General features: G+C 36.1%; 2 protein-coding genes across 4 annotated transcripts in view; one reads left to right on the forward strand and one right to left on the reverse strand.

The window, feature by feature from the left end:
* Positions 1–4,335, reverse strand: part of dnai3 (dynein axonemal intermediate chain 3) — a 29,535-nt gene extending 25,200 nt beyond the window's left edge. Inside the window, exons 1-3 of the mRNA XM_051661418.1 lie at positions 4,265–4,335; positions 1,309–1,362; positions 1,046–1,099 (exon numbers count right to left, since the gene is read on the reverse strand). Of these exons, the coding sequence (XP_051517378.1) occupies positions 1,046–1,099; positions 1,309–1,360 (106 nt within the window). The 5' untranslated portion in view covers positions 1,361–1,362; positions 4,265–4,335. The remainder of the gene's footprint in view (positions 1–1,045; positions 1,100–1,308; positions 1,363–4,264) is intronic.
* A 155-nt stretch (positions 4,336–4,490) lies between these two features.
* On the forward strand, positions 4,491–25,286 carry mcoln3b (mucolipin TRP cation channel 3b). Of its 3 annotated transcripts, XM_051661429.1 has the most exons (15): positions 4,498–4,638; positions 4,738–4,788; positions 7,193–7,395; positions 9,304–9,471; positions 9,676–9,829; positions 9,905–9,983; positions 10,055–10,151; positions 11,346–11,445; positions 14,640–14,752; positions 16,210–16,359; positions 16,490–16,591; positions 18,585–18,707; positions 20,990–21,196; positions 23,518–23,648; positions 25,104–25,286. In XM_051661429.1, exons 2-15 carry the CDS (start codon positions 4,740–4,742, stop codon positions 25,135–25,137), a joined length of 1,710 nt encoding a protein of 569 aa, XP_051517389.1. In that variant the 5' UTR covers positions 4,498–4,638; positions 4,738–4,739; the 3' UTR covers positions 25,138–25,286. The 3 variants fall into 3 exon arrangements, with proteins under 3 accessions (XP_051517391.1, XP_051517389.1, XP_051517390.1); XM_051661430.1 differs by lacking the exon at positions 16,490–16,591; XM_051661431.1 differs by lacking the exons at positions 4,738–4,788; positions 7,193–7,395 and having other exon boundaries at positions 4,491–4,638.
* The last annotated feature ends 96 nt before the right edge of the window (positions 25,287–25,382 follow it).

Genomic DNA, 25,382 nt, shown 5'->3' on the forward strand with positions numbered 1-25,382 from the left:
AATGAATTCCCAAGTTTATTAAGATATCCTACAGGATAATGTCAGGGTGGCTGTGTGCCAGCTGAAGCTCAGTAGAAGTTGGGTGATGCAGCAGGTCAATGACTGTAAACATCGTAGTAAATCCACTACAGAATGGCTTCAATAAATGAAAATCCATCTTTTGGAGTGTCCCAATCAGAGCCCAGATCTTAACCCAATAGAGATGTTGTGGAATGAGCCCTTAAGAGAGCCGTTCACACTGGACATCCTAAGAATATTTCTGAACTGAAGCAGTTCTGTAAAGAAGAATGCTCCAAAATTCCTTCTGAACGTTGTGCAGGTGTAATCCGCAGCTACCGGAAACACTTGTTTGAGGTTATTGATGTCAAAGGAGGATTGACTGGTTATTAAATCCAGGGGTTCACTTACTTTTTCCACAGCACTTTGAATGTTTAATAGGATGTGTTCAATAAAGACATGAAAGATTATAATTGTTTGTTGTTATCTTAAGCACACTTGTGATTTTGATGAAGATGAGATCACATTTTATGACTAATTAATGCAACCAGCTAATCCCAGTGGGTTCACATACTTTTTCTTGCCACTATAATTGTGCATCATTAGAATAGCAGAAACATTTTGTTGTTGTTGATGTCAATCCAACAACAGGTGTTTCAGGCGAAAGGTATTTTTGGTGCAAATTCATCTGTCACTTGGTAGAAACTAGCCAACATGGACAGGTTGTGTGACATGACTTCGTCCTCAAAAACCATGCACAAAATACAGGAAAGTATTTTAGTATCCAAAAAATTACGCTTGACATTAATAGGACCATACCAATGGCGGTTTTTGAAAAAACTGGAAAATAAAAAATTATTTTAGGAACTTAAAAATGTTTTCTTCTGATATCACGTCTAACTGGAGCCCTAATATGCCTATTTTAAGCTTTTTAATCTAATCTAATTTCATTAGCAACAGTTTCTTGATTCCAGGTTATTCGTATCTCTTTTCTTCAGTTGAAATAACTAATATCCTGAATCAGATCAGAACACTATAAGACACTTACCAGACTCTGGTGCACTCTCGTCTGGGGAGGGAAAATCATTGTCATTCTTTTTATCTGCAAATGAAATTTAAGAGGGAGATGCATTGGACTTAAATTCGGGATTACATCCATAAATAGAGATAGCATGCATAGAGTTTGTACTTTTCAGTTATGATCTCTATGTAAGGTCTGTCCAGTGACACATCTGTCTTATGACTTATAATAAAGGATCATTTGACATGTTTCACTACTGTTTCTGTATTTGGACAGAATATTCTTCTTACCCTTTTCCTTGACTTTATTGCTCACTCTGCTCTTGGGTCGTTTTGAACTCATGTCTGCTTGTAGAGAGGAAAATATGAGATTTATTGAAATCATACATGGCTTATGAAAAAACTCATTGGCTCAAACAGAACAAAAACAAATATAAGTGTGACACCTGCTGGTCATTTTTTTAGGATCAGTGTTTCAAAATGTAACTTTATCATCTTAATTATCCATTCATTCATTCATTCATTTAGTGGGTTTTTGAGTTATTTATTTGGAATAAACTTGGAGAAAAGTCTCAGATTATGATGTGATCATCTTTACATCTGCTTTAAATGTCACAAAAATCACTTTAACAGCCAAAAGTTTTTAATTTAGAATTGAACTACGATCTAAATGCAACATTCGTGTTGTTTGTAATTTAATGCTACTCTACTGTGGTAGTACAATGGTACATTGATGGTAACAAATGGTAATACCATGGTACTGAATGATTACCATATTCATATACAATACAATACACATTTTATTTCTATAGCACATTTAAATCAACAGCAGTTGACCAAAATGCTTTCCAATAGATTAAATTAAACAATGTGAACAATTTTAAATTGAATCCTAAATCCTAAAGACGGGATAATTGGCACTGAGAGATGCCAGTATATAACGAAATACAGTAGTCAATGCATGAAGATACAAATGCATGAATAACGGTTTCCAAGTCTTTAATGGAAAGGATCGACTTCAGTTTAGAGATCACTCTTAGTTGACAGAAACCTGCTTTAACGACACTGGTAAGTGTTAATGCGGAGTCCAAAACAACACCCAAATTATTTAATTACTTGATCAGAAACGCTTAGTGAAATAGTGGCTAGCTTACTTATAGTCTCCTTTGTGGTAGAGGGAGATCCAAAGACAATTCACTCAGTCTTATTAGTATTAAGGTGGAGAAAAATGCTAGCCAACCAGGCTCTAATCAATGTGTTAAGGAGCAAAGAGATTGAGAGCCACTTGGATCAAGTGGAATATATAATTGCATATCATCAGCATCTAAATGATAAGAGATGTTGTATTTGTGAAATATTTAGCCTAATGGACACATATACAATGAAAATAAAATTGGCCCAAGAATGGATCCCTGCGGTACGCCACTGTTTAGTGAAGCTGATGAAGAAAACATATTACCAACACAAACTGAAAAAGATCTATCCTTTAAATACGATTTAAACCAGTCCAAGGCTGTACCCTTAACGCCCACCTCATCTTCCAGTCGCCGTAAAAAATACCATGATCACTGGTGTCAAAGACAGCCGTTAGATCAAACAAAATAAGGACTAGCACCTTCCCTGAGTCAACCGCCAACAATATATCATTAAAAACCTTGAGTGATGCAGATTCTGTGCTATGAAGAGTCCTGAAGCCCGATTGAAACATGTCAATAATTGCATTCTCAGCTAAATATGGGACAAGTTGCAATAAAACATATAGCATGAATATTCATATCCAAGGCACTTCAAACAACAACATGGCACTACGATGGTGCCATGTCCAAAAACATGGTATAACCATGGTAAATGTAAAAAATAAATAAATAAATAAACATGGTTTTACCATGGTAAATGTAAAAAAAAATGTTATTATCATGGTGTGTGTATATATATATATATATCTTTTTTTAAATGGTTTTACCATGGTAAATGTAAAAAAATAATAATAAAAAAATGCTATTATCATGGTGTATATATATATATATATATATATATATATATATATATATATATATATATAAACATGGTTTTACCATGGTAAATGTAAAAAAAAAAAATAATTCTATTATCATGGTGTGTGTGTATATATATATATATATATATAAAACATGGTTTTACCATGGTAAATGTAAAACATATTTGTATTATCATGGTGTGTATGTATGTATATATATATATATATATATATATATATATATATATATATATATATATATATATATATATATATAAACAACATGGTTTTACCATGGTAAATGTAAAACATATTTGTATTATCATGGTGTGTATGTATGTATATATATATATATATATATATATATATATATATATATATATATATATATATATATATATAAACAACATGGTTTTACCATGGTAAATGTAAAACATATTTGTATTATCATGGTGTGTATGTATGTATATATATATATATATATATATATATATATATATATATATATATATATATATATATATATATATATAAACAACATGGTTTTAACATGGTAAATGTAAAACATATTTGTATTATCATGGTGTGTATGTATGTATATATATATATATATATATATATATATATATATATATATATATATATATATATAAACAACATGGTTTTACCATGGTAAATGTAAAAAAAAAAAAAATTATAATTCTATTATCATGGTGTATTCTGGTATTCTGGTCATGGTGTACATGGTTTATATATATATATATATATATATATATATATATATATATATATATATATATATATATATATAAACATGGTTTGTAAAATATGTAATATGTAAAAAAAAAAAATGTAAAATAAATTGTATTATCATGGTGTATATATATATATATATATATATATATATATATATATATATATATATATATATATCTATAAGCAGACATGGTTTTACCATGGTAAATGTAAAGAAACGGCGCTACATGTCTTAAAACAGCCGTGGTGTGTTGATAATGTGCCACGGTACACATGTAAATAATTATATTGCCATAATAAATGTACAAACAACCCATATTTGAGTACTTTTTGTTAGTGAAAATACAAGCTATTCTGATCTTTGGGATATTATATATAATGAAGTACGACAAACTGCGATATACAATAATAACATCTTTCAAATAAGATTTTCCACAAGCACCAGTTTTCATAATTCCAATATCATGCATTGAAATCATACTTTAAATGCCTCACCTCTCAATTAAGAGTTGAATCTATATATTTTATAAGATTATAATCTTTAATCCTAGTAAACAGCTCGAAAAGTGTCCGCTGAACGTCCAAGAATACTTCCGGCATCAAAACCGGTTGCTAGTGGTAAAAGGGGCGGGGATTCATTTCATTGGCTGAGAGCTCGCGTCATCCTCGCTGTAGCCCCGCCCTCCATTCACCTGTTCACTATCACAGAGGCGCGTTACATCGAGTTCACCTGTTGAAATGGAATTCAATCCGGATTGAGTTCAGTTTTATTAGGTGGATTTTTGCAGCTGACCACGAAATAAAGACATCAGTTTAACAATCTTAACTTCCGGATTAGGCCTTTAAGAAATATACTTAATTACCAGTTGGTGAGTTATTGATGAAATCAAGTTTTTGTTATTAATGTTGTCATGATTTATTTGGGCTGTTACGGTTAAATGATGTTGCATTCGTTTTGAAATGTGCAGTTATGGAGTCGTGTAATGGAGAGATGCATCACTGCTGTAATTTAAACTCAGGTAAAACACTTCACATACAACTATCCTTAAATGTTGTATTTAATTTTATACACTGTGTTTTAACATTAGAAACTGGCTTCTTCGATATTAAAGCGTTGTAGTTTTAGTTTATGATGACAGAGATATTATGTTGTCACATGAGTGTCATATGACTGACAGAGGAAAAAGAAGGTGAGGAATGTGGATCTATTAATCATGAAGAAAGTTCACATCTCACTAGACTGAATCCAATTCATCAGCTTATGAAAAGTGGAAAGGCCACATTACTGCACGTCTTTGTTATATCTCTATTTATAGTCTATTTAACTTCTCTCTTCAGAGAAATGACCTGCACTTACTTATTTGAATAGTGTTGAGCTAGTTACAGTATTAAATTAAAGGGATAGTTCATCCAAAAATGTAAATTCAGTCATTGTTTACTCACCCCTGTGTTGTTGTAACATTATATGACTTTCTTTCTTTTTCTGAACACAAAGGGAGAAATTGTGAAGAAATGTTGTGCTCAGTGATGTCATACAATGTCAGTTTATGGTGACCACCTCTTCAAGCTTTAAAAGAACACTGAAGTATAATTCAGAAGTCCAATAAATTATTCATGAGACTCATGATTGTTATGAATGCATACGATGAGGTTTGATGAGAAATGAACTGAAATCTAATGTATTATTTAGTGAAAATGTTCACTGACCGTTGATGTCCTGTGTGTGTTCATGATAGGGCACGAGAGCAACAGTTCACACAGCCCCCTCACGACATTGGGGCCTTCAAGCGAAAACTCGTTTTGTTTATCTAAAAACAGTGATAGTGACAACAGAACACAACACAGCTGCACACAAAACAGAGAACAGAACTTACTAAACATGTCTGAAGAGTTCGTAGTCGAACAATTGATGCATTTCTATGCCCAGCCTTATTTTTTTTGAACGGAGTACTCTGAAATATTTTCTATTGTAATCAGAGTTTTTTTGTCCTAACCAGCCGTTACGAGCGACGGTACATTCTATCGATTGCTTGTTTTCTATTTTCAGCATCATGCGGGTAACTCCGTCTGGTGTGAACTGGCACCGGTCCAAAAACGTTCCAAAAAATAAGGCTGGGCATAGAAATGCATCAATTCTTCAACTACAAACTCTTCAGACATGTTTAGTAAGTTCTGTTCTCTGATTTGTGTGCGGCTATCTTGTCTTCTGTTGTTACTATCGCTGTGGAGGTCCTGTTTTTAGATAAACAAAATGAGTTTTCGCTTCACGGGAGGCGGCAGCGTGAACTGTTGCTCTCGTGTCCTATCATGAACACACACAGGAGATCAACGGTCAGTGAACATTTTCACTAAATATACATTAGATACATCTGGCATCAGCTATCACGCCATGGTCCAAATCACTGAGATCACATTTTTTCCCCATTCTGATGGTTGATGTGAACATTAACTGAAGCTCCTGACCCATATATGTGTGATTTTAAGCACTGCACTGCTGCCACACGATTGGCTGATTAGATAATCGCATGGGTGATTGTTGGTGCCAGATGGGCTGGTTTGACTATTTCTGTAACTGCTGATCTCCTGGGATTTTCACACACAACAGTCTCTAGAGTTTACTCAGAATGGTGCCAAAAACAAAAAACATCCAGTGAGTGGCAGTTCTGTGGATGTAAATGTCTTGTTGATGAGAGAGGTCAGCGGAGAATGGCCAGACTGGTTTGAACTGGCAAAGTCTACTGTAACTCAGATAACCACTCTGTATAATTGTGGTGAGAAGAATATCATCTCCGAATGCTTTCTGAGATGCGGGTTGGCGCTGTTTTGGTGGCACGCGGGGGACCTACACAATATTAAGCAGGTGGTTTTAATGTTGTGGCTGATCAGTGTATATAGATAATGCAAATAAAAAAAATGTTTTTTTCACCACTACTTTCTTTGCACTTGCATAATAGTTTGTACTTTTCTGGCCAGTTTTGGAACTTTTTATTGTAGCAAATTAAATTGCAGATGTTATGGTTTCTGTATGAATTATCTATCTTTTGTAAAATAAGTACATTTTGCATAAAAAACATTAGTGAAACTGAATAAATGTAAATAGACTAAATTTGTACATTTCTAAAGAAGATGTGCGTTGCGTTTGCCTATCCAAAAGTCTCATAATACTAGATATAATATGCCATAATACTAGAGTTTTGTGGGTGGTTGTCAGGGCGTTGCTATGCAGTTGCCTGGGTGTTCTGAATGGTTTCTAGGTGTTAACTTATTAGCCCAAGTGTCTATGTTATTCTGATCTCTAGATATGTCTCTGGCCCTCTTTTAATGTAAGTCTATGGGATTTTTCACCCATTTTATTGAGAGTTCCAAACAAAGAAATGTAAATGATGGTCTTAATCCACCTCAAAATTTTGTTTGTTTCATCAGACTTTGATGACTGCAGCGAGGCCTATTTACGTGTGAATGATTCCAACGGTAACAGTTCAGTCCACACTGAGCAGGAAGTGGAGAACTTCAGGAGGAAGCTGAAATATTTCTTCATGAGCCCCTGTGACAAGTTCAAGGCTCGCGGCCGGAAACCTTGGAAACTGATGCTGCAAATCATCAAAATCGCAGTTATCACCATGCAGGTGTGAAGAGTGTCCACTAGACATAATGATGAGAAGGAGCAAGTATCTGAGAAAAAGATTCATATTAAACTTGAAAGGAAAGTTCATCAAGACAAACTTTGAATGTTAGCTCGATGAAGCCTTACTTTTGCATAAAAACTTTAAAGATCTTGAAGTTTGGGCCTTACGCAGTTCGCATTCTTACTGTTACTAAGTGGTATCTAGGGCAATGTTAGGTTGCTAGAGTGTTACTATATTGTTGCTAAGGTGTTCTGGGTGGTTGCTAGCCAGTTGCTAGGGTGTATTGTATGGTTGCATGGGCATTGCTAGGATTCTTTTAGAGGGTTGCTAGAGTGTTCTGAGTGCTGATAGGCAAAACCAACCAGATATATTCTGTAGTTTTTTCTCAGGTTAGTTTCTATAGTCTTCCTAAAACTACATTGAAAAATGCTGTTTTTTAATTTTGTTTTAATGCCTTTTTTCTTTGCACTTGCATTGTAGGTTGAAAGGGTGTTCTGGCTGGTTGCTAGGGTGTTCTGAGTGGTTGCTAGGCAGTTGTTAGGGTGTTCTAGGTGGTTGCTATGCGGTTGTTAGGGTGTTCTGAGTGGTTGCTATGGTTTTCAGGATGGTTGCTAGGGTCTTTCTAGGGTGTTCTGAGTGGTTGCTTGGCAGTTGATGGGGTGTTCTGGGTGGCTGTTAGGTGGTTATTAGGGTGTTGTTGCTAGGGTGCTCTAGCTGGTTGCTAGGGTCTTGCTAGGCAGGTGCTAGGGTATGGTTTTGTGTGGTTGCTAGGGCAGCGAAACCGACCAGATATATTCTGCAGTTTCTATCTCAGGATAGTTTCTATTCTCTTCCTAAAACTAAACTGAAAAATGCACTTCGCAAATTACTTCGCAATTTTTCTTTTTCTTTTCATTTTAATGCCTTATTTCTTTGCACTGGTGGTTGCTTGGGTGTTCTGGCTGGTTGCTAGGCACCTAGCCTACTAGGGTGTTGTTGCTAGGGTGTTCTAGCTGGTTGCAAGGCGGTTGCTAGGGTGTTCTGCATTGTTGTTATGCATCTGCTAGGGTGTTCTGGCTGGTTGCTAGGGTGTCCTGAGTGGTTGCTATGGGGTTCTAGCTGGTTGCTAGGGTGTCCTGAGTGGTTGCGGCGTTCTGGCTGGTTGCTAGGCTGTCCTGAGTGGTTGCTGGGTTCTAGCTGGTTACTAGGGTGTTCTCTGTGGTTGTTAGGTGCTTACTAGAGTGTTGTTGCTAGGAGTTCTAGCTGGTTGCAAGGTGGTTGATAGGGTGTTCTGCGTGGTTGCAAGGCAGCTGCAAGGGTGTTCTTGCTGGTTACTAGGGTGTCCCGAGTGGTTGCTAGGGGGTTCTAGCTGGTTGCTAGGGTGTTCTGGGTGGTTGTTAGGGTGTTCTGAGTAGTTTCTGTGTGTTCTGTCTGGTTGCTAGGGCCTTGCTAGGCAGTTGCTAGGGTGTTATTGGTAGTTGTTAGGGTGTTCTGAGTGGTTTCTGGGTGTTCTGTCTGGATGCTGGGGTCTTGCTAGGAGTTTTTAGGGTGTTCTGGGTGGTTGCTAGGCAATTGGTAGGGTGTTCTGGGTGGTTGCAAGGGCTTTAATGGATGGATGGACTGTTTGACAGTTGCAGTGTGAATTTACAAACATTCCATTAAAATAGGTTTATGAGATTTGTGGGATATTTGCTTGTCCACTACAGGAAATCAATAAGTGTGATCAGAATTGTCTGAAGGTCTGTGCTAAATTCTGTGGATATAGCTTGATACAGTCAGAAAATTTGTTCTAAGATGAACAAAAACTAACTAAAAAGAACACAAGGTAAGATAGAATACAGATGTCTCTCATTGTGTGTGTGTGTGTGTGTGTGTGTGTGTGTGTGTGTGTGTGTGTGTGTGTGTGTGTGTGTGTGTGTGTGTGTATAGCTGGTGTGGTTTGGTCTCAGTAATCAGATGGTGGTTCAGTTTAAGGAGGAGAACCTCATGACCTTCAGACATCTGTTCCTGATGAACTTCGATGATGTCCGCTCAGATACCTACTCCGTTTACACACAGCGTGACGTCTACACACACATCAAGTATGCTGTACAGCAGGTGAGTCCTCAGTTTACTGGTAGATAGTACACATAAAATACACATGTATCATTTGCACACATCATCAATTTTAAATTGCACACCATATGTAACTAGAATAACTGAATTTAAAGCAGCTGAATTTAAAATTGCACCAATAATATTAAAAATACATGTTCATTTTGGCCTTTGGTTTATGTGGTCACATGTTTGTTCTCTTTCCAGTTCCTGATGTTGCCAAACATAACGCTGGGCAATCATGAGTATGAGAGTGTAGGTGGAGTTTACGCTCCGCTCGACATCTGCCAACAGTTTTACCGCAATGGAAGCATCTCCCCAGCCAACGAAACCTTTAGTATTGACGTTCAGGTGGATGAAGGTAAAATGCATGTGTTTGTGATTGTAGAAGCATAGTTCTGCAGCTCCAATCTGATCTGATGTCTGTCTCTTTCAGAGTGTTCTCAGATTTACCCAATGCAACCCTTCAAAACATTGAAGGCAAATCCACTAAACTTAACTCTGCACTTTGAAAGGTATCTCTTCCATCTCTTCTTTATGTGTTTGTTTGTTTGTATGGTTGCTAACAGTTTTTTGTGTTTGTCAGGTTGTTGATTGTGACTATAAAGTTCACTCTGAAAGCTATTAACCTGCAGACAGTTCAGTATCATGAGCTCCCAGACTGTTACAAATTCAACATTATGGTATGTCACATGACTCTAATATCCTCCAACATTTATAAATTCATGAGTGGTTTTTCCATGGCTGTGAACTAATGATCATCATCCTGTTATGACGCTTTAAATAAAGTACTCCGTTCTTTTTTTTGAGATCCAAATTTTCTCATGTAAGTCGAAGAGCTACAGTGACCTCAAAATTTATTTGGTCACTTAAAAATGTCTGAGTCTTTTTTACTACAAACTGAAGCAACAAAATGTGAAATTAAGTGTCTTCTGTGCTCAAATGCTGCTCAAGCTTCTCTCAGAACTAAAGTCAAGTTTTGTCATTAGCCGCTTTTCCACTATCGGGCCAGGGCAATCAAATGGCCAGCTGGGGCCAATAGCCTTGGACCACGAGACGCAAGACCAAAATCAATCTGCATTCCCACTATCAGTTCCCCAAAACCCACCCTTAATACACCACCCCGGTGCCAGCGTCAAACACCCCGCCTAATTCACAAGCAAGAGGGATGATTCATGTTATCTAGTTATCTAGAATATCGAGTTTATATCGAATGTGAACAGCAAGATAAGTTAGCGTTGACAACTCGCCAACTGTAACTGCCATGATGTCCCGAATGGTCTCTCCACTAACAGCTGGACAATGTCCCAGCACACCGTCTATGAAAGTTCACCGAACCATGGAAAGTAATTTCTTTGAGCATCGCTTTGTCCATTGGGCATTTTAACAGATTTGTACTGTGCCCGCATATTTTTTATTTTTTCCCCTCCGAACCTGTATCGTTGTGCGCTGGATATACAACCTGGGAAGTTGGGTGAAACTCCGCCTTTGACATTGAACCCGCCTCAATCCCCGGTTAGCCTTGTTTGGGCCTAGGGTAATCGGTGGGCAAAAGGCCATTGGCCGTTGGCCCTGAGAAAGCCCCAAGGAGGCACAATGAAGCCCCGGAAGTGACCGTGGGAACGCAACTGGCCCTGGCATGCACTAGCACGCCCTTGTTTGGCCTGATAGTGGAAACACGACTATTATAGCTCAAAGACTTCTAATCAACTGGTTCCTAACCCCTAACTTTCCCCTTAAGTTCACACAGGTGTTCAGAACATTAACTATGAAAAATTAATAACACGTGGTTTTGATATTTTCTTATCTAATGCTGTGACATTCAAACAGGGCTTTTTAGGGCCAAGGTGTAAACGTTTGTCTTGTTTCTTGAGCAGATCACCTTTGACAACAAGCCTCACAGTGGTGAAATCAAGATTGATCTGGACTACGATGTGAATATTAATGAATGCAGAAACTGGAGCGTCATTGGTGCATGTGAGTCACTATGATTACTGTAGGCATCATATAACTGCTCTACAAATTATCACATTTCTAGAGCCTATTGTGCAGTCTGTTGTGCAGTGGTCACTACTGAAGTCTCAATCTCAAATTGTATGCTATTTTTATGGATTAAAATATACACTACACTGATGAGGGGAAAGTACATACTTTTGAGTATGAAAAATTACAAAACTACCATGTCATACAATTGCAAATGAATACTATATACAAGATTTGTAAGCATTAGCATCTAGTTAAATTCCTTAATTCACTATTACTTCGCATTCAGGTACATTTGTTTAAAAAAGGCTATGGACCATAGTTTGCCATTTTTCTATAACTAAAATAAAGTGTTGCAAGAGAACCATCACATAGTTCCTGTAGCTTAGCTGGTAGAGCATGATGCTAGCAAATTAAGTGCAATTATTATGTTTTATTTGATTTGGACAAATGGAGAAGTTTTTGGACACTATGTAAATTATTTTTGTAATGTTATAACTTTTGATTGCTTTGTCGTGTCAACACAATTCTTTTTCTCAGAAACAGTTGACATGATTGGGAACAAAACAAAGGCAGTTTTTTTCTGAGCCACCTTATTTACACCCAGATATATATAATGTCAAATACGAAAAAAGTACATTTATGGCTTAGTTTTTTTTTTTCAGCAGTTTCTTAAGCTGAGAGTCTCAGAATGTATTCTCCTCTATACCATTAAAAAAATCGGAAAATTTTCTTTATAAAGATACCAAACACTTGACCATCCGTTATAAGCCTTTAATTTTGGGTATGCCAATGAAACGGGAAATCTTTAAAAACACCTTCAGAGCTTAAAGGGTTCATGGGTTCGATTCCCAGAGAACACATACAGTATACTGATAAAATGAGTCACTTTGGATAAAAGCATCTGCCAAATCAATAAATACTATTCCTCATAGTGCAAAGGTTCATGCATGGATGCAAACTTAAAAAATGCACTCAAAATTGTACACTATCCAGGCATAGTATGCAATGGATAATATGGGAAACTGGGATTCAGCTTCAGACCAGTGACTTATTCTTCAGAAGTATGTAAATGCGGACAGAAAGTATTGGCCAATGCATTTCAAGCATACGGTCTCATAGACCTTATACAGAGTGGTGCAATATTTGATTTTTGACGGATGTGAAAACAAGTGTAAGTTGAATGAGTAGTATGTTAACAATAAAAATGCAACAAAAAGAGTGTACTATGAGGACTCGGATAATGTACTTCAACTGAAAAAAGGGAGCGTGGAATGTTCGCTTCACACACTCAGTGCTCGCGGTTTGCCATAGGTAACAGAAGGGGCGGAGTTACAAGGTCACGATGCTGTTCTGAAAAAGCAATTTAAATAATAGAGAATGTAGCAACTATGAAACTTCAGTGAAGACAGCACATTACAAATGTGAGTTGAATGGTTTACTATCACCCCATGCTGCGTGAATATGTTCATTATTTTAGATGAGTGCTGTTAGTCGATTAAAATTTGCAATCTTGATTAATCGCAGATTTTGAAAGTGCTGAAATTTTACTCTACTATTCTTGTCAAAGTACATTTAGTTTCTTTTTTGGGAAAGAAAACAAACAATATGTAACAATATAACGTTTTAATATTTTACGCAAATAATTGCATAATTTTTCATAGTAAATCGCGATTTAATTGCAGATTTTGAAAGTGTTGAAATTTTACTCTGTACTTCATTTCTTGTAAAAATACATTTAATTCCTATTTTAGGAAAGAAAACAAACAATATGTAACAATGCTTTATTAACAATTTACGCAAATAATCTAAATATTTTTTTTTAGTTAATCGCGATTAATCAGATTTTGAAAGTGCTGAAATTTTACTCTGTACTACTTTTCTTGTCAAAATATATTTATTTCCTTTTTAAGGAAAGAAAACAAAACAATATGTAACAATGCTTTATTAATATTTTAGGCAAATAATCACATACATTTTCATAGTTAATCGCAATTAATCGCAGATTTTGAAAGTGCTGAAATTATATACTTTTCCTGTCAAAATGTGTTTATTTCCTTTTTTTAGAAAACAAAACAAAAAAACAAAACAATATAATGCTCTTTTTTTAAACATTTTCCAAACAAAGCCTTCCACAATCTAAAGATAGAAATGCACTAAAATAGCACCAAATTAAGTAACAAATGTTTCCCAAAGTCTAAATGGAAAGTTGACTAATTGAAAGAACTAGTCCCCACATAGGTTGCATATTCATTGCAATGCGCATTAAATCTCTTAAACTTCTTCCTCCACAGACTGTGGCTATCTGCTTTGCTACAGCAATCGTGAAGCCACGTTCATTATTTGCATCAGGGCGTCAACGCCAGCGTCACTTTAAACTCCACATGAAAAGTGGATGCAAGCGTCTCGTTCTGCATTTCCATAAGACTTGACGTGCTTCTTTGGTAATTAAATTGTGCATTACAGAGGCTGCATTGTACTTGATTTCTATCACAAGTCTCATCTGGCTTGTTTTGGACAACAAATAGCATTAAGAGCGTGGGTTTGTGTTGTGTGCGTCAGTGTAAATGCTCCTGGCGGAAACATCGCAAAGGTTCCGCCCTACTCCGACCAGTGTCACGATTAAGAAAAATGAACATCTTAAACTTTTTTTAATTAATCGCATTAATTTACTTTGACAGCTTTATTTGAGATATGAGTTGGACTGAGTTTGGCTAACATGCTAAAGTTAGCATGTGTCTGAAACGTCACCATCAGCTGAAAAACAGCAAATGCTTCCGTGTAGTAAAAAAGCATTATTGCTCCATTTGGGACGATACTACACTTTTGGAAATTCATTCATTATGGCCGAGTGTATATTGTAAGTGTATAGTGTGTCATTTGGGACACATCTAATTTTCACAACTTGTGTTTTCTGGAGTTTGTCAATTTTTTTTTTCTGTGTTTTGTCAGCTAAATGATCAACACAAATTTAAACAACAGTACAACCCATTGAAAAGACTGTACTTCCATCCCTCACAGACTTATTTACCTACCCGTCAAAAAATATAAATACGTTGACTACTCTGAATAAGGTATATTGTGCATAATACCTGAAATAGAAAACTGACTGTAGAAAAAGACTGGAATAGTGACTGAAAATATGTAGTCTCATTCGGTCTCATTTTAATGAACGTTTTTCTCTGTAGCACCCAGAAACCTGTACATGACGGTGGTGTTCGACATCATGATCATTCTCACCCTTGTGGCGTCTCTGGTTCTCTGCACGCGCTCAGTGAAAGCTGGAGTCCTTCTGATGTTTGTGAGTCTCAGTGTTGTGATGTGGTTTTTATGTGATTACGTTTTGCACTGTGATGTTTCCGACTGACAGTAAATGACTGGATGAGGAAAAAAATAACTTGTTTTGGTAGAATATGGGCCTGGATGGACTAGCTAAGAAGTACATACTTTAGTTGTTGATTTTCAGGAAAATAAAAGTGAAACCTCGTTATTAAAATTCAGATGTAGGGTTGTAAATTTTAAAACGTTAAATCAGTGTGATTAAATGTACAAAAAAATAACGTGTTAAAAATATTTACGCAAATTAATTATGTCCCTGGATAGGGGCCTGAGTATCTCGGCGAGTATTGACGCTGACTACCACCTCTGGAGTCGCGAGTTCGAATCCAGGGTTGTGCTGAGTGACTCCAGCCAGGTCTCCTAAGCAACCAAATTGGCCCGGTTGCTAGGGAGGGTAGAGTCACATGGGGTAACCTCCTTGTGGTCGCTATAATGTGGTTCTCGCTCTCGGTGGGGCGCGTGGTGAGTTGTGCGTGGATGCCGCGGAGAATAGCATGAAGCCTCCACACACGCTACGTCTCTGCGGTAACATGCTCAACAAGCCACGTGATAAGATGCGCGGATTGACGGTCCCAGACGCGGAGGCAACTGAGATTCGTCCTCCACCACCCAGATTGAGGCGAGTCACTACGCCACCACGAGGACTTGGAGCGCATTGGGAATTGGACATTCCAAACTGGGGAGCAAAGGGGAGAAAAAATAAATTTATGTCCCCGGACTGTAATGAGGAACATTCCTACAGTACCATTGGAGCAATTCAAGCTTGAAGTACCACCTGTTTTCAGCAGGGGGCAGTAAGTGAAACTCCAGCTGTTTAGACAACGTGCATCTCTACAGACAACAAATGAAACTCATGCTAGTTTGACACTAGCGACAGCACAAGATGAGAACACGTTCTTGCGTTCAAACACAGCTGGACGCAGCCTAATATTCTGAATGCAGGGATCTCGATGTGTTTTTCTAAGTTTCAAACTACGATTAACTTAAACGCAATGTTTATGACACGACGCAAGTTTACCGTATGTATACTTCGAATAAATCTATCTCAGACAGTTTGACAAATTCAATTGCAAAATGGATTAATGTGGACTGTAGGCCAATTAAATAAACAGTATATTGCCTTCTAAAGCTAATTTTTCTATTGTGTTATCAGTGCTTTATTTGTCTGCCACTAATGTAAATGCATTGTAATTATCTGCATTATTATATTTATAATATTAGATTCATAATTATTTAAATATAACTATTTATAATTATTTAATCATTATACATTGAATTATTGTTATTTGTGGGCCTTTCTCAACAAATATTTACTGTATGCAGTTTAATTTGATTAATCAGCATATCATGTAATTAATTTGATAAAATATTTTAATCGATTGACAGCCCTTTTTCAAGGTAATATCATTTGTTCTGCAGGAGTACACAGAGTTCTTCTCCAGTCGTTATGGTAAACGTGTGTCATTATCTGAGCGTATGGAGTTCATTAACGGCTGGTGTATTGTCATCGTTGTCAGTGATGTGCTGACCATCACGGGTTCTGTGCTGAAAATCATCATCCAACTGAAGGTGAGCACTCGTCCAATCACAAACTGCAGTCATCTAATTATCATCTGTAAGGGCAAAAGGAATAAATGTAGATGTTTTAGAACATAAGTGTTGTTTTTAGGTTGCTATGTTTCTGATGTTTGTGTCTCAGGCTGTGGCGAGTTATGATTTGTGCAGTATTCTGCTGGGTACCGGCACCATGATGGTGTGGATCGGAGTTTTACGCTACATGGGATACTTCAAAAAATACAATGTACGACTTACTCATTCAATACGGATCCCCTGAGAGGACAGGGCAGGACATTTTTTTTCTGTAATAGTTTTGCGTGCCCTCACAATAATCAATGTTCGTTAATAATAACCTTTCATTGTTAATGTTAGTTAATAGTACAATTATTAATGTTAACATACTACTTTTGATTTGAAAAATCATATGTTGAAATTGACATCAACCAAGATTAATAAATGCTGTAAAAGTTTTTCATTGAAAATTATTCATTGTAAGTTCATAACTAAAGTTTACTAATGTTAACAAATGTAACCTTATTTTAAAGTGTTACCACAATATTACTATAGTAAGTTTTGCGTGCCCTCGCGGTGGGTTTCGCGTGCCCTCCCAATATATTTTGCGTGCCCTCGCGGTGGGTTTCGCGTGCCCTCCCAATATATTTTGCGTGCCCTCGCAATGGGTTTCGCGTGCCCTCGCAATACATTTTGCGTTCCCTCGCGGTGGGTTTCGCGTGCCCTCCCAATACATTTTGCGTGCCCTCGCGGTGGGTTTTGCGTGCCCTCGCGGTGGGTTTTGCGTGCCCTCGCAATACATTTTGCGTGCCCTCGCGGTGGGTTTTGCGTTCCCTCGCAATACATTTTGCGTTCCCTCGCGGTGGGTTTTGCGTGCCCTCGCAATACATTTTGCGTTCCCTCGCGGTGGGTTTTGCGTGCCCTCGCAATACATTTTGCGTGCCCTCGCGGTGGGTTTTGCGTTCCCTCGCAATACATTTTGCATTCCCTCGCGGTGGGTTTTGCGTTCCCTCGCGGTGGGTTTTGCGTTCCCTCGCGGTGGGTTTTGCGTTCCCTCGCAATACATTTTGCGTGCCCTCGCGGTGGGTTTTGCGTTCCCTCGCAATACATTTTGCGTTCCCTCGCGGTGGGTTTTGCGTTCCCTCGCGGTGGGTTTTGCGTTCCCTCGCGGTGGGTTTTGCGTTCCCTCGCAATACATTTTGCATTCCCTCGCGGTGGGTTTTGCGTTCCCTCGCGGTGGGTTTTGCGTTCCCTCGCAATACATTTTGCGTTCCCTCGCGGTGGGTTTTGCGTGCCCTCGCAATACATTTTGCGTTCCCTCGCGGTGGGTTTTGCGTGCCCTCGCAATACATTTTGCGTTCCCTCGCAATACATTTTGCGTTCCCTCGCGGTGGGTTTTGCGTTCCCTCGCAATACATTTTGCGTTCCCTCGTGGTGGGTTTTGCGTTCCCTCGCAATACATTTTGCGTGCCCTCGCGGTGGGTTTTGCGTGCCCTCGCAGTGGGTTTTGCGTGCCCTCGCGGCGGGTTTTGCTTTCTTTCGCAATAATTTATGTTAGTTAATAGTACAGTTATTAATGTTAACATACAACTATTAATTTTAAAAATCATATGTTGAAATTGACATCAATGAAGATTAATAAATGCTGTAAAAGTGAATTATTCATTGTAAGTTCATGATAACTAAAGTTTACTAATGTTAACAAATGTAACCTTATTTTAAAGTGTTACCACAATATTACTATAGTAAAATTATAGTTAAATTATGGTATTTACATAGTAAAAACATGATACCCACAAAATTGATTTCGATTACCATAGTTTCCGTTACCCTGTATTACTGTGGTTTCACTACAGATATCATGGTTAAAATACGGTAACTGTATTAAAAACATTGTACATTTATTGCAAGGAAACGCAAAACTATTTCAGATAAATAATTCCCGCCTTGTCCTTTCAGACGCTGCATACATTCTCACCTCAGTTTACCGTCAAATATCATCTTACTTATCATAGTCAAGTAGATTTGGCTGACTGTTACTATTAGTTAAGGGTTTTAAGATTGTGTAAATGTATTAATTTAAAGTTAACACTATATTAAAATCCCTCTGACTAATTGTTATTCTTATATTACAAATAACTGAGATAAATTTACTGCCCTTAGCAGCCTGTTGCTTTTGCAACCGCGGTTGTGAGCTGTAACTCTTGTATTTTGTTTCCGGTCAGATTCTCATCATCACTCTGAGAGCGGCGTTACCAAACGTCATTCGTTTCACCTGCTGTGCTGCTATGATTTATTTGGGCTACTGTTTCTGTGGATGGATTGTTCTGGGACCCTACCACAGGAAGGCAAGTTATGCACTTTACACTCTTACCACTCTTAAATAGCATTAAAAATACTAAAACACTACAGTTATTTTTATTACTGTAAAAAATTATTAATGTTTTTAATCTTGTTGTAATCTTTAATTGTTTGTACTGTCAGTAGATGATGCTATAGTTGTAAAGCGACCTTGAAAGGCGATTATAATTAATAATAAAATCTCATTCAAACATTGTGAGAAGCTTTCTGAATTTTAGTCAAAGAAAAAGTGATGCATAGATGCATGAAACGGTAACACTTTACAATAAGTTTCTATTCGTTAACATTTGTTAACACAATAGTTAACATGAGGCTCATTCTATAATTTAGGGTACATTTAATGTCCATTGATGATAATTATATATTTTCTAACCATTTTCTTCAGAAATATCCCATTTTATCCATTTAGGGAAAGCATGTAATAATATCACATGCACATTTTGTGCACCCCATGTTTCATTTTGCTTGAAATTGCCATGATGTTTCTTAGTTAACAGTTTTTGCATTGTCCGTTTTTGAAGTGAGTGGGTCTTAAGTTCAAAATAATAAATGCAAAATGTTAAAGTCAATATTAGAATTTCAAAATAAATAAAGTATAGATAAACACTTCAGGAAAAATAGTATTTTTTTTAGATTGAGTTTGACATTTTAATAAAGAAAATATCTTATGTCCACAAAAGTTCTGTCAACTATGTTACTAACCAAACACCCCCCTGCAGCAGAAAAATGGTGTATCCCAAAACCATCTGACCAGCATCATTTGACGTCATAAAAGCTGTGCTGATTGTTAACAATTTGTCCGGTCAACTATGTTACTTACGTCAACTATGATACTTTTCAAACAACAAGAATGCTGCTTCTGATATCCTTTAAGGTATATTTGATATTTTAACTACCAAAATTATATTTAAGGCAGATTTATTATTTAAAAAATGGAGTGGGGGTGGTGTAGTGGACTAAAACACAGAACTGGTAAGCAGAAGGTTGCCAGTTCGCTCCCCACAGCCACCACCATTGTGTCCTTGAGCAAGGCACTTAACTCCAGGTTGCTCCGGGGGGATTGTCCAAATAATAAGTGCACTGAAAGTCACTTTGGATAAAAGCATCTGCCAAATGCATAAATGCAAATGTAATACATGGTAGTCACTAGTGACCATGCTGAAAATATCACATGAATATCTGCAAAAGCGTACAGTTCTTACAATTATTTCAAAAGAATTACTGCACAACCCTTAATTATGTGTGTAGCATTTAATCAGTGTCTGTAATGGCATGCAGTTTGTCCGTAACATAGTTGACAAACTCACAAGGGAAGACATCCTTTCCCTTATAATATCACAAGGGCGTTTAATGCTTTGAAATTGCAATAATGTTTCTCAATTAACAGTTTTTGCATTGTCAGTTTTTGAAGTGAGTGGGTCTTGGGGTGGTTTTACATATAGTCAGTTTTAAATTAACCAAACCCAGTTCAGTTAAAGTGGACCAAAAAGGGAACCAGCTGCAAATGACCTCAGTGCTTTTTGTGCTCACAATGTAAGTGGACTTAAAAGAGGACCCAGTTTCTTTTTTGGTCCTCTTTGCTTTGATGTGATCTCGGACCCTTTTTTGTTCACACCACAACTCCTTAAGAACTCCGACCCCTGGATACTACACCTGGAGTCATGAATTCAAATCCAGGGTGTGCTGAGTGACTCCAGCCAGGTCTCCTAAGCAACCAAATTGGCCCGGTTGCTAGGGAGGGTAGAGTCACATGGGGTAACCTCCTTGTGGTCGCTATAATGTGGTTCACTCTCGGTGGGGCGTGTGGTGAGTTGTGCATGGATGCCGTGGAGAATAGCGTGAAGCCTCCACATGCGCTACATCTCCGCGGTAACGCGCTCAACAAGCCACGTGAAAAGATGCGCGGATTGACAGTCTCAGACGTGGAGGCAACTGAGATTCGTCCTCCGCCACCCAGATTGAGGCGAGTCACTACGCCACCACGAGGACTTAGAGCACATTGGGAATTGGGCATTCCACATTGGGGAGAACTCCGACCCCATGGCATTCACGATTATGACATTTGGCTATCAATAAATTGACATACATATTGTGAACATGATGATAAATTGTCATACTTAAGGTGTGTGTGTGTGTGCTTAATTCACATACACCGAAGTAGTTATTTTATTTGTATATTTTTTTAATGACATCTTGCTTATGTCTGTCACACACACATTATTTCTTTCTCTCATTTTATCCTGTTTTTTTTTTTTTTTGTCTCTCTCAGTTCCGGACTCTGAATGTGGTATCTGAGAGTTTGTTTTCGCTCATAAACGGTGACGACATGTTCGCCACCTTTAAGAACATGCAGCAAAAGAGTTACATGGTGTGGCTCTTCAGTCGTCTGTATCTTTACACGTTTGTGTCTTTGTTCATCTATATGGTGCTCAGTCTCTTCATCACCCTCATCACAGACACATACGACACCATCAAGGTATTATTGTCCTTTTTACTTTAAGTTTCACTATAACTGTCTATATGTTTTTTTTAGTTTTATATAAAGTGTTTGTGTTTCCGAATATTTAGTTTTTACTTTAGTTTTACTATTTTAGGGCTGTTTCCGGGTTCAATACAAGTTGAGCTCTGAAAGTAACATTTCACTTTAAAATCTGTTGTTAATCACTGTAATAACTACAAAAGGCCACATGATGACTTTGATTTCATCAATAATTAATACACATGTAGAGACACAAACACAAAACACCATCAGGGAAACACATGTCACTAAAATAATGCAACGGACATTACCTAAATAACATAAAATATAACAGCCCAATGTACATAACCGATATTAAAAATAAGAAGAAACATAACTATACCCAGAAAATTTAATGAACTTGTGATTGGTCATGCAGGGACTTCTGGAAACGGCCAATTACTGTTTTTCACCATAATTTTTACAATAGTTTACTGTAAAAAGTACATGTATTCTCTTGTTAAACATTAAATAATTTTTTACCGTTAATTAAATGGTCAAAACATATTTTAGCATAAAATTACCTGTATTGTCTTGTTATTAAATATATTATTATTATTTTTTTTTAATCGTAAATGGAAGTCCTGAACCGCAAGGTGGAAAAAAATTCACAAGGTGAAATTATACTTGGCGCCTCCCTGTATGACGGTGTTTTAGTGCCATGTTAAAAAAAATATGATTTTGATAATAAAGTTGTAATATTTAGTGAATTAAGTCGAAATTATGAGAATAAAGTTGCAGTTTTTGAGAATAAGTCATAAGGAAAGTAACGTGCTGGACAACAGAAAAGTGGAGCCTCTGGGTCTTTACATACAGTAAACATCACTAACGAGATAACATTGGCTATGCAACTTTTTTTGTCAAGTTAGCCGAGCTGAATCTGTGGGAAGTTTTTGCGAGTTCTCTGTTCATGAATGAGGTGTACATTAGTATGAGTTTTCAACCTGTGGGCGCCTGTCAAGGGAGATGCGAGATAAAGGTTTACACTCAAGTGAAGCGAAAAATTACTCGAACTGCTTAATGTAGGTCCATTTCTAAATATTGTATGTGGTAACATCCCCTCAGTTCTAGTATTGTTTCAACAGCAAAAACCAAGAAAAAAGCAGACTAAGCATGAGTCGAGCGGGACGGTGTGAATGTCTGTCTGGTTCTTTCTCCTGAATAAATTACATTTCATAACCGCTTCAGTGTCCGGATGCTAATAATAACTTTTATGCTGATGCACCAAAAGACCAATGATTTCTTTATTGCTAAATAATATCCTAAAGTATGATTTAACTAAATCTTCCACATCCATATTTTGCTTTAACGAAGCTGCTGGCTTGGCGTCCTATATTTGTGATAGACTCGCTGTTTAATATTGTGATTTTATTTAATTTATTTTTTTTTATTCTCTAAATATTACAACTTTATTTTTTTTTAAAGTGGCACTATTATGACGTCGTATTCCTGAGCCTATATCCAACCATTTCATTTTTTTCTCAGGCAAAAAAAAAAAGAAAGAAAAAATTCTCTGAATTATTTGTTTTTCTCTGAAATGTTTTTTCAGTACCACAGACCTTGTCATGCTTACTGATAGTGGCACCTGCTGGCCAAGGTTGGTATGCTAACTGTTAGCTAGCAAGAAAAACATTCTCATGTTGCCTCTTGAGGATAATTGTGTTTTTTTTTTTTTTTTTTTTTTTTTTTGGTGCAATGTTTGGGGCAACAGTGACCTCTATTGTCGTATCATGTTAATATCTCCAGGTTAATGTATTCATAAGAGGCTGCATTTCTCTGACGTTAATTATTAGCTGTCCAATCACAATAACCAATCAATGCTAAGTATCGTTATTTTTGGACAAGGTCTCTTTACGTTGCACGCACCAGCTCCATGCATTATCGTGCCAGTCTGAATGCAGTCCGGACTAGATTAATTAAGTACCTGTTAATTTATTCTGCTAAACACCTAAAAATGCAATTCCCACAAAACGGTTACAAAAATACACCAATTACTGCAGTTCAAAGTCATTATGATATTTTTTTTTCTTTCTGGGGATTGAATAAAAATATGTCATGTGGTGCAAAGACAGTTAAAGAGTAGTTAGTAGTGCAGAACTTTATTTGTCAGTGACACCTCCAGTTGTGTGTTTTAATTTTTATTTTCGATTAGTGTGTTAGTTTTCATTTGGTCCACATTATGTTAGTCAAGAAGTAAATCCTTTTAAAAAGCTGCCATTTTTAAACTCTTGAGTATTTGATGTGAGTTGTTGGTGTTTATTGATGTGTTAATATTTCAGCATCAGCAGTTAAAAGGTGAACCCGTCTCTGATCTTCATGCGTTCATCATGCAGTGTAAAGATTCTCCCGAGTCGGGCTGCTTCAGTGTGGACGACACCAAACACACCTGCATCATCTGCTGTTTACAGAGGTGAGAAAACACACAACACACACACACACACATATGCTGGCCACAGATTTTATTGCTTTAATTTTAAAGGTGCACGCCATAATTTTTCCCCTTAGTTTTACACCTAAAGAAGTGAATAGTACTTTTCACAAATATGTTTAAAAAGACATTTTGGTTTTATCTACATATTTATTCTACATATGGGTTAATTATTATAACTATTATTACTATTTTATAACTAATTACTATTACTTGTTAATCTTTTACTATTTCATTACTAATTAGTAATTATTATTAACTTATTATTACTGTGTTAACTAATTACTATTAATGTTTATTATTACTATTTAATTACTAATTGTACTAATACTTTTATTACTATTTTATAACTAATATTACTTGTTAATATTTTTATTACTATTCATTACTAATTAGTACTAATACTTTTTATAACTAATTACTATTACTTGTTAATTTTTATTATTACTATTTAATTACTAATTAGTACTAATACTTTTATTACTATTTTATAACTATAATATTACTTAATATTTTTATTACTATTCATTACTAATAAAAAGTATTAGTACTAATTACTATTACTTGTTAATATTTGTATTACTATTTCATTAATTAGCACTAATACTTCTATTATTATTATTACTATTTTATAACTAATTATTGTTACTTGTTAATTTTTATTATTATTTCATTACTAATTAGTACTAATACTTTTATTATTATTACTGTGTTATAACTAATTACTATTAATGTTTTTATTATTACTAATTGTACTAATACTTTTATTACTATTTTATAACTAATTAATATTACTTGTTAATATTTTTATTACTATTTCATTACTAATTAGTACTAATACTTTTATTACCATTTTATAACTAATTACTATTGTTTTTATTATTACTATTTCATTAATTAGCACTAATACTTCTATTATTATTACTATTTTATAACTAATTATTACTTAATATTTTTATTATTACGGTTGTATTGCTAAGTAATTAGTATTATCACTTGCATGTTGCTTGTTACTATTTTATTACTAATTAGTATTTATTATTATTATTGAATTATTAATTATTTGATGATTGCACTGGGTTATTTGGTGATTTTATTTTGATTAATTGTTCTGTCCTACTTGGTGCAGCTTTAAACTCTTGTTTAATGAAGTTCTGTGTTTGCCATTTAATAGAGTTTATTCACCACATCTCAAAAGACTAATTATTAAATATGTATAAAATTGAAATCTAAGCTATAATAGTAAAAACAAAATTACATTGCATTATGAAAAGCAAGAGTTTCAGTTGTCGTTTTGAAAACATGCAATTAATTGGGCGACAGATTTGCTATCAAGTTACACTGAGTACAAACATGTCGTTACAGCCTTTAATTTACGTAAGACAGAAATTCAACGCTCCGTGTCTGAAACGCAGTTGAAATGTGTTTGTAATACAGGACACATCGTTCCAAGGAGAAAGCGGACTGTTAGATCACAGGATTCACCACGAGTCTGGATGTGTGGTTGAGCAGATGTGTATTAGGCTTAACAAATGTTCAAAGATATGTATGAATTGTGAATCTTCAGATGAGGTAAAGATTATAGAAACAGAATCACATGTACAGTTGTTCTTAAAAGCACTTTTTTTGCTGGAGCACATCAATATTTTGTAGCTAAAATAACTATTGTGGTATGTTACTAATAAAACCATTGAAATGTGTGTTTGATGAGAATCA

The sequence above is a fragment of the Myxocyprinus asiaticus genome, chromosome 29 (genome assembly GCF_019703515.2).
Source record: "Myxocyprinus asiaticus isolate MX2 ecotype Aquarium Trade chromosome 29, UBuf_Myxa_2, whole genome shotgun sequence".
Classification (NCBI taxonomy): Eukaryota; Metazoa; Chordata; class Actinopteri; order Cypriniformes; family Catostomidae; genus Myxocyprinus; species Myxocyprinus asiaticus.